The following is a 14,532-nucleotide window of genomic DNA, read 5'->3' as shown; positions in this document are numbered from 1 at the left end:
ACTCACTCACTCATCGTTTATAACACTTTATCCTGTTTCCAGGTTCGCGGGGGGCCTGGAGCCTATCCCAGGAAACTAAGGGCATAAGGCGGGGTACACCAGTATAGGCTGACGATCCATTGCAGGACACACACATTCACACAATAAGGACAATTTGGGAACACCAATTAGCCTAATCTGCAGGTCTCTGGACTGTGGGAGAAAACCGGAGTACCCAGAGGAAACCCACCATGCATGGGAACACGAGAACATGCAAACTCCATGCACACTAAGACGGGAATTGAACCTGGCGTCTATATCGTCTCTTTTCTTTCTGCTGAATAATACAGCTGTTAAAGATGACTGAGCTTTTAACATCCCGTCACCTACATTGTGCATGTGCAAACTACTCCTGATATGCTGCATGCTGACCCGGAAAACACTGCTGCTCATTTCATAATAAATGAACACCGTATTGCAGCAGATTGTGATAAAAATTATATGTTCACGAAAAATTAAGACAAATGTTTTATTATTTATTTATTTTTTTAAACCACATATTAGTCTTTTATTTTTTTCGTCAATGATATTGCATGCTGATTTTGTTGCTGTTAATTAATATCCGTGACGTCTCGTCATCGCCTCGTCATTGTCTCGCCTTAGTTACAAGAAAAAAGGCCGAATATTTTTTGTCACTATTTGCGTTGACGAAATTAACACTTGTGTCGTCTTTTTATCACCAGATAAAACTGGAACGGCCTTTCTTCTAAAGTGCTGATACTGGTGACTCCTAAATGAATGTCTTACAGTACACTGTCGTCTCAGCAATTACTAACAGGCTTTAAATTTAAAGTTTGAAGTGTCTGTCACACAAGTCTCAATATAAGTACAGTGGAAATATAGTATAAAGTAAAAATAAAACAAAATTAACCTGCACTTTACCTTCAATAATAAATCTCGACAGATAAGTGTTTTCGTTTGTGCGTGCAGGCGCTGTGTATGTGTGTGTGTAAATCTAAAGCCCCTTCACGTCTTACACAGTTACCCTTCCGCCACTCTTTTTACACACATGCGCGCACACAACCGAAACACTGCTTTATCGGAAAAATAAACAAGAAATCTCTCTAACGTGTGTGTAAAACATTTATGTTATACAAGTGTTATAGTAAACAGTACATGCGTGCACGGATGTTGATAATACCAGTAAGAGACGGGCACTTTGCTTGTCTTGCGGAACTCTCGCAAACTGCGTTACTCGCAATCCGAAGTTTGACTGTAAGTCATAGAATCAATAATGTATTAGAAGGTGGGCTTAAATATAAACCAGGGCCGGGCCGGGGTCTGTTGGCGCTTTGGGCGAGTTGTTTTATATGTCACCTGTGCTAAAGCTGGACCTCCTATACACCTCCGTCAGGTGAACTACTGTCAGTGCTACTTTTAAACAAAATGAATCACCACTTTCTGACCAGGGTGGGGTGTAAGTGGTTTTTAATATGTGATGAGGCAATAGATTAAAAAATATTTCAAAACCCTTTTCAGTTACATTTTCTATTGTTACACATGTAGGCAAAAAAAGACAACTCCAAGTCCAACTGTAGCTCCACTTTGTTATCTGTTATTTATAGACAGAAGACAAAAGGGTTAACTCTTTTGCAGCTTTTGCAGGTGTAGATTTAAAGTAAGCATGCTCTCTGTAATCATAGGGTTTAAGAATCACAGGCGGTGTCTACAGTTCACTTGTGGCACAAATACGGTTGATCTTGATAAGTCCATGTGTAAGTGTCAGGTAGGAACTCCACCCAGGTTCCATAAGCTTGCACACATTAAAGCTGAAATGGCAAGCTAATGCACTCTAGCTTTAATACTGTATGTTGGCCTGGTTAAAGAAGTTTAGATAAATGTTTAAATGCACTCACCTAGAAAGAAAAGCATTGAGCAAGACAGGGGAAAGGGATGCATATCTTTTCAGAAATCACTGACAAGTGTTTTTGTAACTTAGTCATCACCCCATTAAGGCCATGATCCCTGATGATGCAGTGTTCCTCAGAAGAACAAGACATAAGGCTGTGTATGTGTTTATTACTTATTATTTACTTTTTACTTACCTACTTATTAGGGTTAGTTTCTGTCGTGGATGGGTAAAGAATTTCTAGAAATAGTTAAAAGGTTAAAAGCTAAAAAAAAAGCTTTAATGTAATCACTGATATTATTGTTATAATTTCAGGTTAAAGCGCGTACATGTAAAAATAATGAAAAATTTTGCCTCCTTTATGCTAAGTGGTACTTCGTTTTTCATCAGCCAAATATACTCCCTGTATAAAGTATTTTTAATACATCCGACACATGACTGATCATAACATCACTTTTACACAACATTTTAATTTAAGCGGCTAACACTCTCAGCTCGGGTATTTCACACGCCCTCACCTCCGACTGCTGTGGATACGACCCGTGTTTTTTTCTCATACTGGCGTTTCACATGTCTGCTTTTTATTAACGCCATGGTTTCAGAACAAAGTGGTTTTAAACTTCACACAGGACGAATAAACCTACAATGATCTGTCCATACTGTAAATCTGTGAAGATTCACTTTTCAAAAGTTATATAGCTTTTTTTTTTGGAGTAAGCCAGGCTGTGTTCTCATGTGTGTTTGTTTGTGTTGCATAAGAATTTGTCTGCTTTCTAAGGACATTACAGTCTCCCGCATATACCGTATGTGTACGGTAAACGATTGCGTTGATTGGCTCTGTTGAGTGATGCGTATAGCCACGCCTACCTCAAAGGCAAATGCGCTGGTTGCTTTGAGGTAATCTGGCAAAAAAAAAATGCTCATAACTTCCCCCTAAAATTCAACATTTTTGATTTAACTTATGTTATATTAAATTCTGTTGAGACAGTTTTGTGTGATGCTGTGACAAAAATCGTCTGGACAGAAATATCGTCATACAGACAGAAATTTTTCTGAGACCTCCAATGTATAATATCATTAAAAGACTGATTTCTAGCCAAAGAACAGACGAAACCTTTTTTTTTATTTATATAAATTGGATCAGGATATAAAGATCAAGAATTGTTATTGACGTTGATGTTTTTTCTAAAGTGCAAATGAATGCAATAATTAAATTATTGGGTGCAGTGCTGGCAGAGGATTTGTATAGCATCACCAGTTTTCCTACAGTCTACCTGAGCCTCCAATAACTTAAAGATAACTGTTATATTGAACTGACAGCTGCCTAACCCACAGTATGACACAGATCAATCCCTGTTCTCCGTTATCACCCAAATGAGGATGGGTTCCCTGCGGAGTTTGGTTCCTCTTAAGGTTTTTTCCTATTGCCATCTCAAGGAGTTTTTCCTTGCCGCTGTCACCCTCGCTCTTGGCTTGCTCATCAGGGACAATCTGATCATCTAGCTTCATGCACGTTCACATATTATACAAACTTTTAAAATTTCTTTTGATTGTGCAAAGCTGCTTTGCACAATGACAATTGTTAAAAGCGCAATACAAATAAATGCAATTGGATTGAATTGAACCAGTTTGTGTACAGTATGTGCTAATTGAAGGTGTGCCACCAAGGTTAATTTCTTCCCTAAATTAGCGTTTCGACTTTGTCACTGTTAATTAATTCTCCTTCGTTTGTTTACAGCCATCGTGGATGACGAGAGGCTCACGGCAGAGCAAATGGATGAAAGAAGACGGCAGAATATCGCCTACGAATATCTCTGTCACCTGGAGGAGGCCAAGCGGTAGGTTTACTGTACACTTTAGGCTTTAGATTCGTCAGGTCTTTTTATCAGTTGATGCTGGTCTGTTTATCAGATTGCTTTGCTTGCATTTGTGAAGTTTATAGACACATCATGACACTTCATCTCTATATGCTTGTTTGACAAGCATTTCCAAGTAACATTACCTTATTGTACCATGTTTTACTGTACATGTTTTATCTCTACACTGAAGTGTTATGACTAGGTTTGGTGGTGTTTTCAAAATGTTCAATACAGATAAGCTATATTCAAATGATACTTTTGCATATCTTTATGTAATTGCGAAGACAAATAAACCACATGGTGTTTATCAGAAAGCCTATACAGTCGATATGTCATGTGTTGTAATTAGCAGTGTATAGCGACACCTGTGCATCTGATCAATAATGCAGTTATACAATTACCCAATCATGTGGCAGCAGCACAATATAGATACATAATACAGGTCAAGAGATTTACATCAAACATTGGTATAAGCGAAAAGGCATCATGTCTATTACTATAACTGCGGCATGGTTGTTGGTGTCAGATGGGCTGGTTTAAGTATTTCTCCGAAACTGCTGATCTCCTGGGATTTTCACACACACACACACACACACACACACACACACACACACACACACACACACACATAACAGTCTCTAGAGTTTAAACAAAATAGTGCAAAATCAACATTAAGTGACAGTGCTAGGCGTTCTATGTATGGACCTGCCCTGTTAATAAGGGAGAGACAATGGTTTGAGCTGCCAGGAATCATATACAGTAAAAAAACTAACTCATATAATCACTTACTGTACATGTTCCACCATGGTTTGCACTAAGTCATCTCAGCATGCATATGTTGCCTGTAGCCTATGCACCACCAGAGAGCCGGGTGTGTCATGTGTTCAGAGATGTTTCGTGCTCACCACAGGTTGAGGTCAGAATGATTATTTAAGTTACTATATACTTCCTGTTTACTCAGACCTGTTTGGTTTTGTAATTCTCCTCTGGTCTTTGTTACCAACAAGGTGTTTTAGCTTGCAGACTCTTCAGTCGTTTTTCTCAATTTTATGTGCATATTTTGAGCTCCTGGTGTGCGTGAAAATGCCAGGTGATTATGAGTTTCTGAAATACATAAAGCAGTCCATCTAGCATCAGGGACTATTATTTTAAATACAATAAGGCATGCTTCAGTTTAGAGAAGATCAGTGCATTGTGAGGGACAAAAGGACAAAAGAAATAAATTCCCTGGTTTTGCGGTTTGATTTGAGCCATTCTGGCCTGTTAGCTGAGTCAAAACTGCAACTAATGGTGAATACTAAGATGAATAAGACTTCACATGATGCTTTTCTACACAGATTGCGATGACTCTTGGCCATGAGTCCGTCTAAAGCCTCTGTTCCAGGAAACCTGTCAAATTGCATTAGGATTATAGTGCTGGTCACTAATTGGCCAGTAAAGCTCCTCACAGGCTATTATGTGTGAACAGTCCACTTGGACACTTTGAGTCACAGAAACCTGGCCATTGTCACAAAATGCTTGACTTCTGCACAGCCACATGTCGTTATACATCAAGCGAATACTACATTTGCTGTAAGTTTGAAAGCATTATAGGTTTTTAATCCACCTGAACAAATCTATATAAATATTCATTCTTCTTTGTGTTGCGTTCTACAAGGACTTTCATGGGGGATGGTATTCCCTAAAAAGAATAGATGGTACAATACATTTGATTTGTATCTATAGTTTATCAAATCTTAATGCTTTAAATGTTTTACTTCATATTCATATGATACTCTAATATTTAATTGGACTGCCATTTGATTATAAACCATGTGATGAGCTTCTGCAATGTCACAACTTTTATTTCCATCCACTGTCACATTAATCTCTCTCTAAGATCTCGTATTCATGATGGGAGAGTCGGAGCACAGCATAATGTGTATGTGTTCTCCAGCACATCCAAACAAGATAGTCAGTAGGGTTACAGTCTGAAATCTGTGGTGGCCAATCCGTGCGTGAAAGTGATGTGTCATGCTCCCTGAACCACACTTTCACAATTTGAGCCTGATGAAACCTGTTTTCAGGGAAGAAAAAAAAAAAAACATGGACTGAAAAAATGGTCATTCGGCATATTCTGGTTGTCAGCTGACCTAGTTTTTTTCGGGCTCATGACGTTGATGAACCTAAACCCAACCAATAGAAGAACCCCAGATTATAACACTGTGCCACCACAGGCTTGTACAATAGGCACCAGGCATGACGGGCGAATCACTTTATTCACCTCTCTTCTTACAACCCTGATGCGCCAATCACTCTGGAACAGGATAAATCTGGACGCACAGATGACATGACCCTTTTTTCAATGCTGCACAATCCTTTTTTATGCCTCCTAGCAAAAGCCCTTTCTTTCAAATTTGTCTCACTGATAAGCCATTAAGCATAGCAAAATTATTATTATTTTTTTTGATAGTGAAATTTGATTTCACTAAGCGTTTTTAAGTGATCTCCAATCACACAGATTCAGGATGTTTTTCTGACCACAAAGATGATGGTTCACTACTATACTTCCAGGTTTAATAATACATTTTACAGTTTTTAACCCAATTAAAGTATTTTCAACAATCTCCTTTCTTTTGCTTTCTTCACTGCATCAGTTATAGTTAAATAAGTTGTTGCTGCTTGAAACATATTAATCACTGCAGTAATTATCCAGTTTCAGGCTCTTAACTATTTGTTTAGTGGTGTCTTTTTTTATTAGTTGGTTTGTTGGTTGGGCAATGTAAATGAGGTGAATTTTTACTTCTTTTTCTTTTCCACCTTTTTTATTCCACACTCCTGTAACTTTCCTTTGCTTAAATTGAGTGGCACAAATGGCTGTGTGCAGCACGTCAGCTGACAGGCACACACTCTTTCCCACACCTTTTCCCCTCCTGCTTCACCGAGGAGACTTTGTACCTGCTGACTTTAAGTAAATAATACATGTTTACCCCTGTGTGCTTTCGTAGATAACAGTCCTTTGGGAAGACTTTTTTTCCCCCCATTAACTCTTAGTGCTGTGTGATGGCCAAGTCCTGTGAGTTTAGTCTTTTTGAGAGGTTGAGTGAGAATGCCTGCTGTGTAGATCCACTTCTAATCCCCAAGACACTTGTCGTTAAGTCTCAGGCTTAGTTTACTCCTCCAAGGAAAATTTTTTATGTTCTTTCTAAATCAGTATGATTTTAGATGTACAATGCAATCTCAGTCTCAGTGGGTTTTAAAAGAAAATGAATATCGCCATATTATATCTCGGTTCTTGTGCATTTAAGTGTACAAAATTAACCTATATGATAAACAATTTTGCGGATTCTTTTATGAAGCTCGGGTTTATTTTTGAAGGATGCATGTTGACCAAACATGATTAGTTGGGGAGCAAGTAACCATGTATATTTATCCACTGGAGAAAGTCCACCTGGTGCACAACACTGTTGACACAGTGACAGGGAGGTGGACTCCCACTGCCTTCATGTCATCTATTTTTTTGTAAGCTGTGTGTTTTAAACATACGTATGAAATTAAACATGTGATTCACCTCAGCAATAAGTAATTAAATATAGTGTCATTGTAACATATTAAATACTGAGCATAGTGTTGTTTGTCTATTCAAGAATGAAATTATAAAAAAAAGCATAATATAATAACAGTCAGTTATAAAATGACAGTTATGTATTCACTTCTGGTTTGCAGTTTCAGATCTCAGAAGTACTCTCCAGAAGTAGCAGCTGTTTTAAGGAAGTAAAAATGAGATATTATATATATATATATATATATATATATATATATATATATATATATATGTGTGTGTGTCCGTGTGTGTGTGTGTGAAAAACACAGGCCACATTTTCTACAGCTCTATTAATCGAACTGTGTAAAAGTCAGAAATTACTGACATGTTTTATAGTTCCAAACAGGACGTATAGCATGAGTTTGGACTCAATTTAGGCCTTTACAAAATATTAACCCTTTAAACTCACAGCCTGTTATTCAGTTATTATCGGGTGAGGGTGACTCAGCAGTCTTTGGATACTGATCAGAAGGTTGCTAAGCTGCTACTGGACCCTTAACCCTCTCTACTTCAGGGGTTCTGTATCATTACTGACCTCGTGTTCTCACCATAAGCAAAAAAATTTATAAAAATTCACTGTTCGTTGTGACAAAAATATATAGCTACAGTACTTTGACATCCTGTGTATTTTCAGTACAAACATTTTTAGGGATTTTAAAATGTTTAATTAAAATGTTTTGGACTTTATTATTGAGTTAGTACAAAAACATTTTTTAATTTTCCACCACAAAATTAAAAGAATCGATTAGAATTAGAAAATTTGTGTTTCAAGAAAAAAAGGAAGCACATTATATAAGCAACCACATTTTACACATAAAAAACAAAAACAAAATGGAAGCTGGCGGGTTGAATGCAAGAAGGAAGCAGATTCAACAGTCAAATACCTTAAAAGAGTTGTGGGTGGTTCTACAGGATGCTCAGTAAAACTTAGTAGCTGATTTCCATATAAAACTACGCAAATTATACCTGAGACTAGAAGGTCCTCAAAGTGTTGTCACACCAAACACTGACTAATTACTGTTTACTGGTCTTTATAGTTTTTTTCACCACTTTTTTTTTTGAAGACATTCAAAAGCATTTATTTGCAAGACTTTTACACAGTACTGTACCTTATAATGATTATAATAAGTATACGTATAATAATTCAAAATCAACTAGGCTTGCGCAGCATGAAAGTGTCGAATGATTTAACCTGATGTTAACTGTCTAACGACAGATAAGTCAGACGTACCTCGATAGATTTTTTTTCACAATGACGAATACAAAACATGCCTTTATTCTTTTACCTTTTACAAACATTGAGGATGTTAAAAGCCTGTGCAATGTAGGGGAAAGAGTGGAGATTCCACACAGTGTAAGCTTATATCGGAAAACTCAAAACATCTGTACAAATGATTCCACGCTTGGCTTAGATCCCATTTTATTAGGAAGAAAAGACTTTTGTTTTGGATTAGATTAAGTGATAACTCATATACTGATGTGGAGCCTCTATGCAAAATCTGTCAACGGTTGTCAGGTTCGATAATATAATATCATTGGAGACTTGACACTGTGACTGATATTTAACTATGTGTAAAGACAATTAAACTGTATAGCTGTACTAAATAATGTAACTATACTGTATATGTACTAATTCATCATTTTAATTTTTTATATAATATCAATATCATATTGCACTTTTGGTATAAGCCCACACCTGACCTACTGTAGTAACCAAGCCTGAACAGAGGAAGATACACTATATTGCCAAAAGTATTTGCTCGCCTGCCTTCACACGCATATTAAATTGAGTAAGATCCAGCTCTTAATCCATGGGGTTTAATATAATGTTGGCCCCGCCCCGTTAACAGCTCCAACTCTCCTGGTAAGGCTTTCCACAAGGTTTAGGAGTGTGTTTATGGGGATTTTTGACCATTCTTCCAGAAGAACATTTGTGAGGTTAGACACTGTTGGACAAGAAGGCCACAGTCTTCGCTCTAATCCTTTTCCAAAGGATTTCTATCGGGTTGAGGTCAGGATTCTGTGGAGGCCAGTGAACTTCTTCCACACCGTACTCCCTCATCCATCTCTTATGGACCTTGCTTTGTGCAATGGTGTGCAGTCATGTTGGAACTGATGTGGGGTTGTTTTTTTAGAAGTTGGGCTCTGCCCCTTACTTCCAGTGAACACACAGCTTCAACATACCAAGACATTTTGGACAATTTCATGCTCTCAACATGAGAGGGGATGTCCCCTTCCTGTTCCAACATTCATATGCATGTGAAGGCAGGTGAGCGAATACTTTTGGCAATACAGTGTAGCAGTGTACTTTTAGAGACGTTTAGCCATACAATATGGAATATTTGTTTTGTCAGACAATTTGTATTTGAGACTTGAAGATTGTTGATTAGAGGGGATTTAACCAAATTACAATATTCTATTTTTTTTCTTTTGCATAACATCAAGAGAACAATTCTATTTTTGTCTCATTGTGTTTTCATGTTAGTGTAGGAAGTTTTGCAATCAAGTCAGACAAAGCCAAGTTTTGAAGCTGAATACAGTACAAAGTGTTGTTGTAAGGCCCCCGGGCTTGACAAATAAAAATATCTTACTGACTAAGGGCTTATGCATGCTGTTTATGATTTTGTACATTGTCCCTAATGTTATTTCTTGATATCAGAATATCCAGTTTGAAACCGGTGTTAAGAAAAGGTGTTAAGACAGAAACACCATGCTGTCACTTTGATTGTAAAAACATAAATAAATAATGAAACTACTACTGGATACTTCAGATTTGTGACTGAAATCCTCAGTTAACCTCCCCAGATTATGACTGTACATAAGAGACAGTAAACCGACACAGCTAGAGACTCTGTCTCACTCTCTCTTCAGTGTCCAACTGATCAGTTTGTGTTGACAGAGAGCAAAGCTTGTGGGAGGAGGCAGCAGAACTGCTGATGTGTGATGGGGCAGCATGTTGATCTCAGCCATTGTTGATCCAACTGTGTTGTTTTTAATTAAAGCAGCCCTAAACATCATACTGTATATACAGTCTTATGCAAAGGTTTAGGCACCCTTTGATAAATAACAGATTTTGGTGATGCTTTAATTGAAAATATGTTAACACAGTCTCTATTGGAAATGGAAAAAATGCACAATATTTTCAGCAAACAGTGATGCATAGTTACTTCTTATGCCATAAATAAAAAAAAAAACATTATCGTGGCACTGTGCAAAGGTTTGGGCACCCTAAGTTTCAGAGTCTCAGATTCATTTGACAAGGTTTCAGACCTTAATCAGCTCATTAGATCTGATGCATGGCAACAGCTGTCATTAGTTAATGCCAATTTCAAAGCTTTACAAATATGTTGACTCTTCAAACCATGTGCAAATACAAAACCATGGGTTCCTCTAAGCAGCTGTACAAGATTTTGAAGATGAAAGTTGATGCCCACAATGAGGAGTAGGCTACAAGAAGATTTAGCAGGAAGATTTAGCAGACTCAGGAGTGGTGGTGCACCATTGCACTAGACCTTCATAGAAGAGTCAGCAGAAGAAAACCTCACCTGCATCCCCATTATAAAATCCAACGTCAGACGTATGCAACAGAACATCTACAAAAGCCTGATGCGTTTTGGTAACAAGTGATGTGGATTGATGAAGTTAAAATAAACCTTTTTAGTCACAATCAGCAAAGCCATGTTTGGAGAAAAAAGGAGCAGCATTTCATGAAAAAACACCTTGCCAACTATTAAGCATGAGGGTGGATCTATCATACTTTGGGGTTGTGTTGCAGCCAGTGGCACAGGAAACATTGCACGGGTGGATTCCACTAAATACAAGCAAAAAGCTGAAGCTGAAAAGAGGATGGCTTCTACAACAGGACAATTATCCTAAACATACCTCGAAATCCACTATGGAAAACCTCAAGAGACACAAGCTGAAGGTTTTGGAATGGCCATCACAGTCCCCTGATTTAAACTTCATTGTGGGTAGATCTTAAAAGAGCTGTGCATGCAAGATGACCAAAGAATATTACAGAACTAGAAGCCTTTTGCAAGGAAGAATGGGAGAAAATCCCAAGTACAGTACAAGAATTGAAAGACTTTTAGCGGGCTATAAAAAGCGTTTGCAAGGTGTGATATCTGCCAGAGAAGATTTTACTAAGTACTAAATATTGATTATGTAGGGTGCCCAAACTTTTGCACAGTGCCACGATATTGTTTATTTTATTTTTATTTTTGTTCAATTTATGACATTAAAAGTAACTATGCATCAACGTTTGCTGAAGATATTGTGCATTTTTTCCATTTCCAAGAAAAAAATGACCAAAATCTGTTATTTATCAAGAGGTGCCTAAACATAGGACTGTATATAGCACGCCTAGTAAGATGTAACAGATAATAAAAACACGAGTGTGCATACACAGACTACGGCATCCAAAGGGTGCGCATGATCAGTGTTAAATCATTTGAGATTTAGTCTATTACCTATAATTGCCCTTTATTGCAGACCTTTAAACATTCTCACAAATCATTTCCACAAGTTCTGCAAACGGCATTTCAAAAGTTAATGCTCCTAAATCTGCTCATATGCAACTAATCTTTGTGTTATACAGTGCAGTATAAACCTTTTGTAGGGATACCGAGCAAATTTCACATTTGAGTAGTTTTTTTCCATTCAGGGCAATAGAGCATGGAGTTTCCCTCAGTATTATCCTCAAAGATAATAGACTTAAAGATAATACCCCAGGAATGGTCTCCTGAAATACAAGGAGAATGTAAGACTTGTAAGACTGCTTGCCAGCACCTGGGACATTGCCATTACCCCTACACAGACATGGCACGAACTGTACCAGTGTAGGTGCCATGACAATAAGGCCTTGTTTTAGTGGGTCAGGGGTCACATGTTCAGTGGGTCATGGACCAGTGATTGCCACATGCAAAGGAAATTGCACCAGCCTGCATCATTTAACCAGCATTTTCAGGAGTCAGCGATCTGTGTGATATACAGAGGTGACTGAAGGACACACAAACTCAATACTCAAGTGAAAATACAAGACCTTGCCTAGCTTGCTACCCTGCATAATACACATACTGTAGTCTACTCGGGTAAACATGGGTATACTGCAAGCATACGGAATACAATAAGTTTAATGGACGCGCTAAAATGTAATAAATATAAATTTAAACAACATTGTAGTTGGCATGCAACATAATCCAAAAGCCTAAGTGAGTTCACAAATATTTTGTACAGCATGTTACAGTAGCTATTTGGTTAGATCTCTTCTAATCTTACCTTAGACGCTTGACACATTAGACGCTTGAAAAAGGATCTGCAGCCCAGAGACCAAGTGGGCTTTACCTCTGCCCAGTTACCTGTCAATCACTTTGATGTGTTAACCAATCTGTGCTTTTATAATGACCTTCCAATTATTTCTGTAAACTTGGACCAGGTTTAAATCCCGTGCACCACCAAGATGCCACTGTTGGGCCCTTGAGCAAGGCCCTTAAATCGCAACTGCTCAGATGTATAATTAGATTTTTTAAAAACATGTAAGTTGCTCTGGATAAGCTATCTTCCAAATAAAAAGAAATTAAGTGAGCGAAAGTATAGCATACTGCAGGAATAATATTAAAATACAGAATAAGAAATACTTAGCTGTACTTTGTATCTTGCTACTGTACCTCTGGTGGTATACCATACTGGGATTTTTTTTTTCTGGTAGCAGGGTCCTTGTGCTAACATTTTGTGTTGTTTCAGATTACTTCAAAGACAAATGTGGTGTCACAACTGTTGTGTATCTGTATTTTTAAGGAAATTTAAGAGCTATAACCGAAAAAGAATATATTATAAGTAATGAACAGATAATGCATTTTAAATGGTTATGAATATGGATCTCTTTATCACTCACTCATTCATCATCTATACTATGCATAATCCTGTATACATGGTCGCAGGTGGCCTGGAGCCTATCCCAGGAAACTTGGGGCAGAAAACGATGCATTTACAGCAGTGCATTCAAAACAGAACGCATTTTGGGAAACAGAAACAAACCTGCACAGCCACACAAATATGATATCAGAAAAGCCTTCCCTGTTTAGGCCACACCTACCTCAGGTTTAAATCCGAATGTGGATACAGATGCAAATGTATGGAGCAGAGAACAGATCGAGATGGAGATAGTGCTACTGTATTACACCACCAGTACATGGGTGTTTGTTTTGCGCTTGCACTAAACATGTTTCCTATGGTCCTCTCTTCATTGCTAAACTAGTACTGTATATCAGGAAGTAAGTAATCACCCTGATTTTAACTAAAAAATGAAAAGCCACTCCATGCTGACCGCTACTAGTCTGATGATCACAGTCTACCACTGCAGCTTTTTCTTCTTTTTTTCATTACAAAAGTCAATGTTTACTAGATAGTCTAATATTGGGTACAGGGACACAGGGAGCTCAGGGACAGTCCAAGGTTTCATTTGTTTACTGTACAAGGTTGCAGCAGTGGATCTTGCAATACAGTTGGTGAAAGGAAGCGAGACATTATCTCAAAAACAGGCCGCACTACGGAACTGAAATGCTATTGTGCGTGTGTATTAAGGGGAATATTAAGCAGGTGTTTTTTTAGATCTCTCTTTTAAATAAACTTTGATTACTGATGTAGTCTGGGAGAATTTTGTTTACATCTAATTGTTAGTGATGGAGTTAGATATAACTTTTGGCATCATACCAACACCATCTAAAACCTAATATTAGTTCACTATGAATATTTTATACGTAGAGCTCACTCGTCTGGACAAGGCGATGGCTCCTGCGGGTTTAAAGTTTAATTTGGACTAAAAGCCTAGGAGACAATTTCTAATGCTTCTACCAAAAAAAAATATACTGTGCATTTTTATGATTTTAGACTGCTTACAAAACGATTCTTCAGTCACATGTCATCCGCATTTCTAAGAAGATGATGAAGGTCTGCTTTTTGGAGTTTGGTTTGAGGTTTTTGATTTAGCCACATTCTCTGAGGTCATCTTAAGAGTTTTTTTTTTTTCTTAGGTGGTTAGAGGCCTGTCTGGAGGAGGAACTTCCTTCCACCACTGAGCTCGAGGAAGGCTTGAGGAACGGCGTCTACCTTTGCAAACTGGCAAAATTCTTCGCCCCCAAGTTGGTCTCTGACAAAAAGATCTACGACAGAGACCAGAGCCGTTACAAGGTACACAGAGTGAA

The 14,532-nt window shown here is 37.9% G+C and overlaps 1 protein-coding gene across 1 annotated transcript in view; it reads left to right on the top strand.

Annotated features, from left to right (window-relative positions):
- iqgap2 (IQ motif containing GTPase activating protein 2) overlaps positions 1-14,532 on the top strand; it is a 50,386-nt gene that overhangs the window by 5,955 nt on the left and 29,899 nt on the right. Inside the window, exons 2-3 of the mRNA XM_053480862.1 lie at positions 3,627-3,726; positions 14,362-14,518. Of these exons, the coding sequence (XP_053336837.1) occupies positions 3,627-3,726; positions 14,362-14,518 (257 nt within the window). The remainder of the gene's footprint in view (positions 1-3,626; positions 3,727-14,361; positions 14,519-14,532) is intronic.

Source organism: Clarias gariepinus, chromosome 21 (genome assembly GCF_024256425.1).
Source record: "Clarias gariepinus isolate MV-2021 ecotype Netherlands chromosome 21, CGAR_prim_01v2, whole genome shotgun sequence".
NCBI lineage: Eukaryota > Metazoa > Chordata > Actinopteri > Siluriformes > Clariidae > Clarias > Clarias gariepinus.
This window is presented reverse-complemented; position numbering and strand designations above follow the sequence as displayed.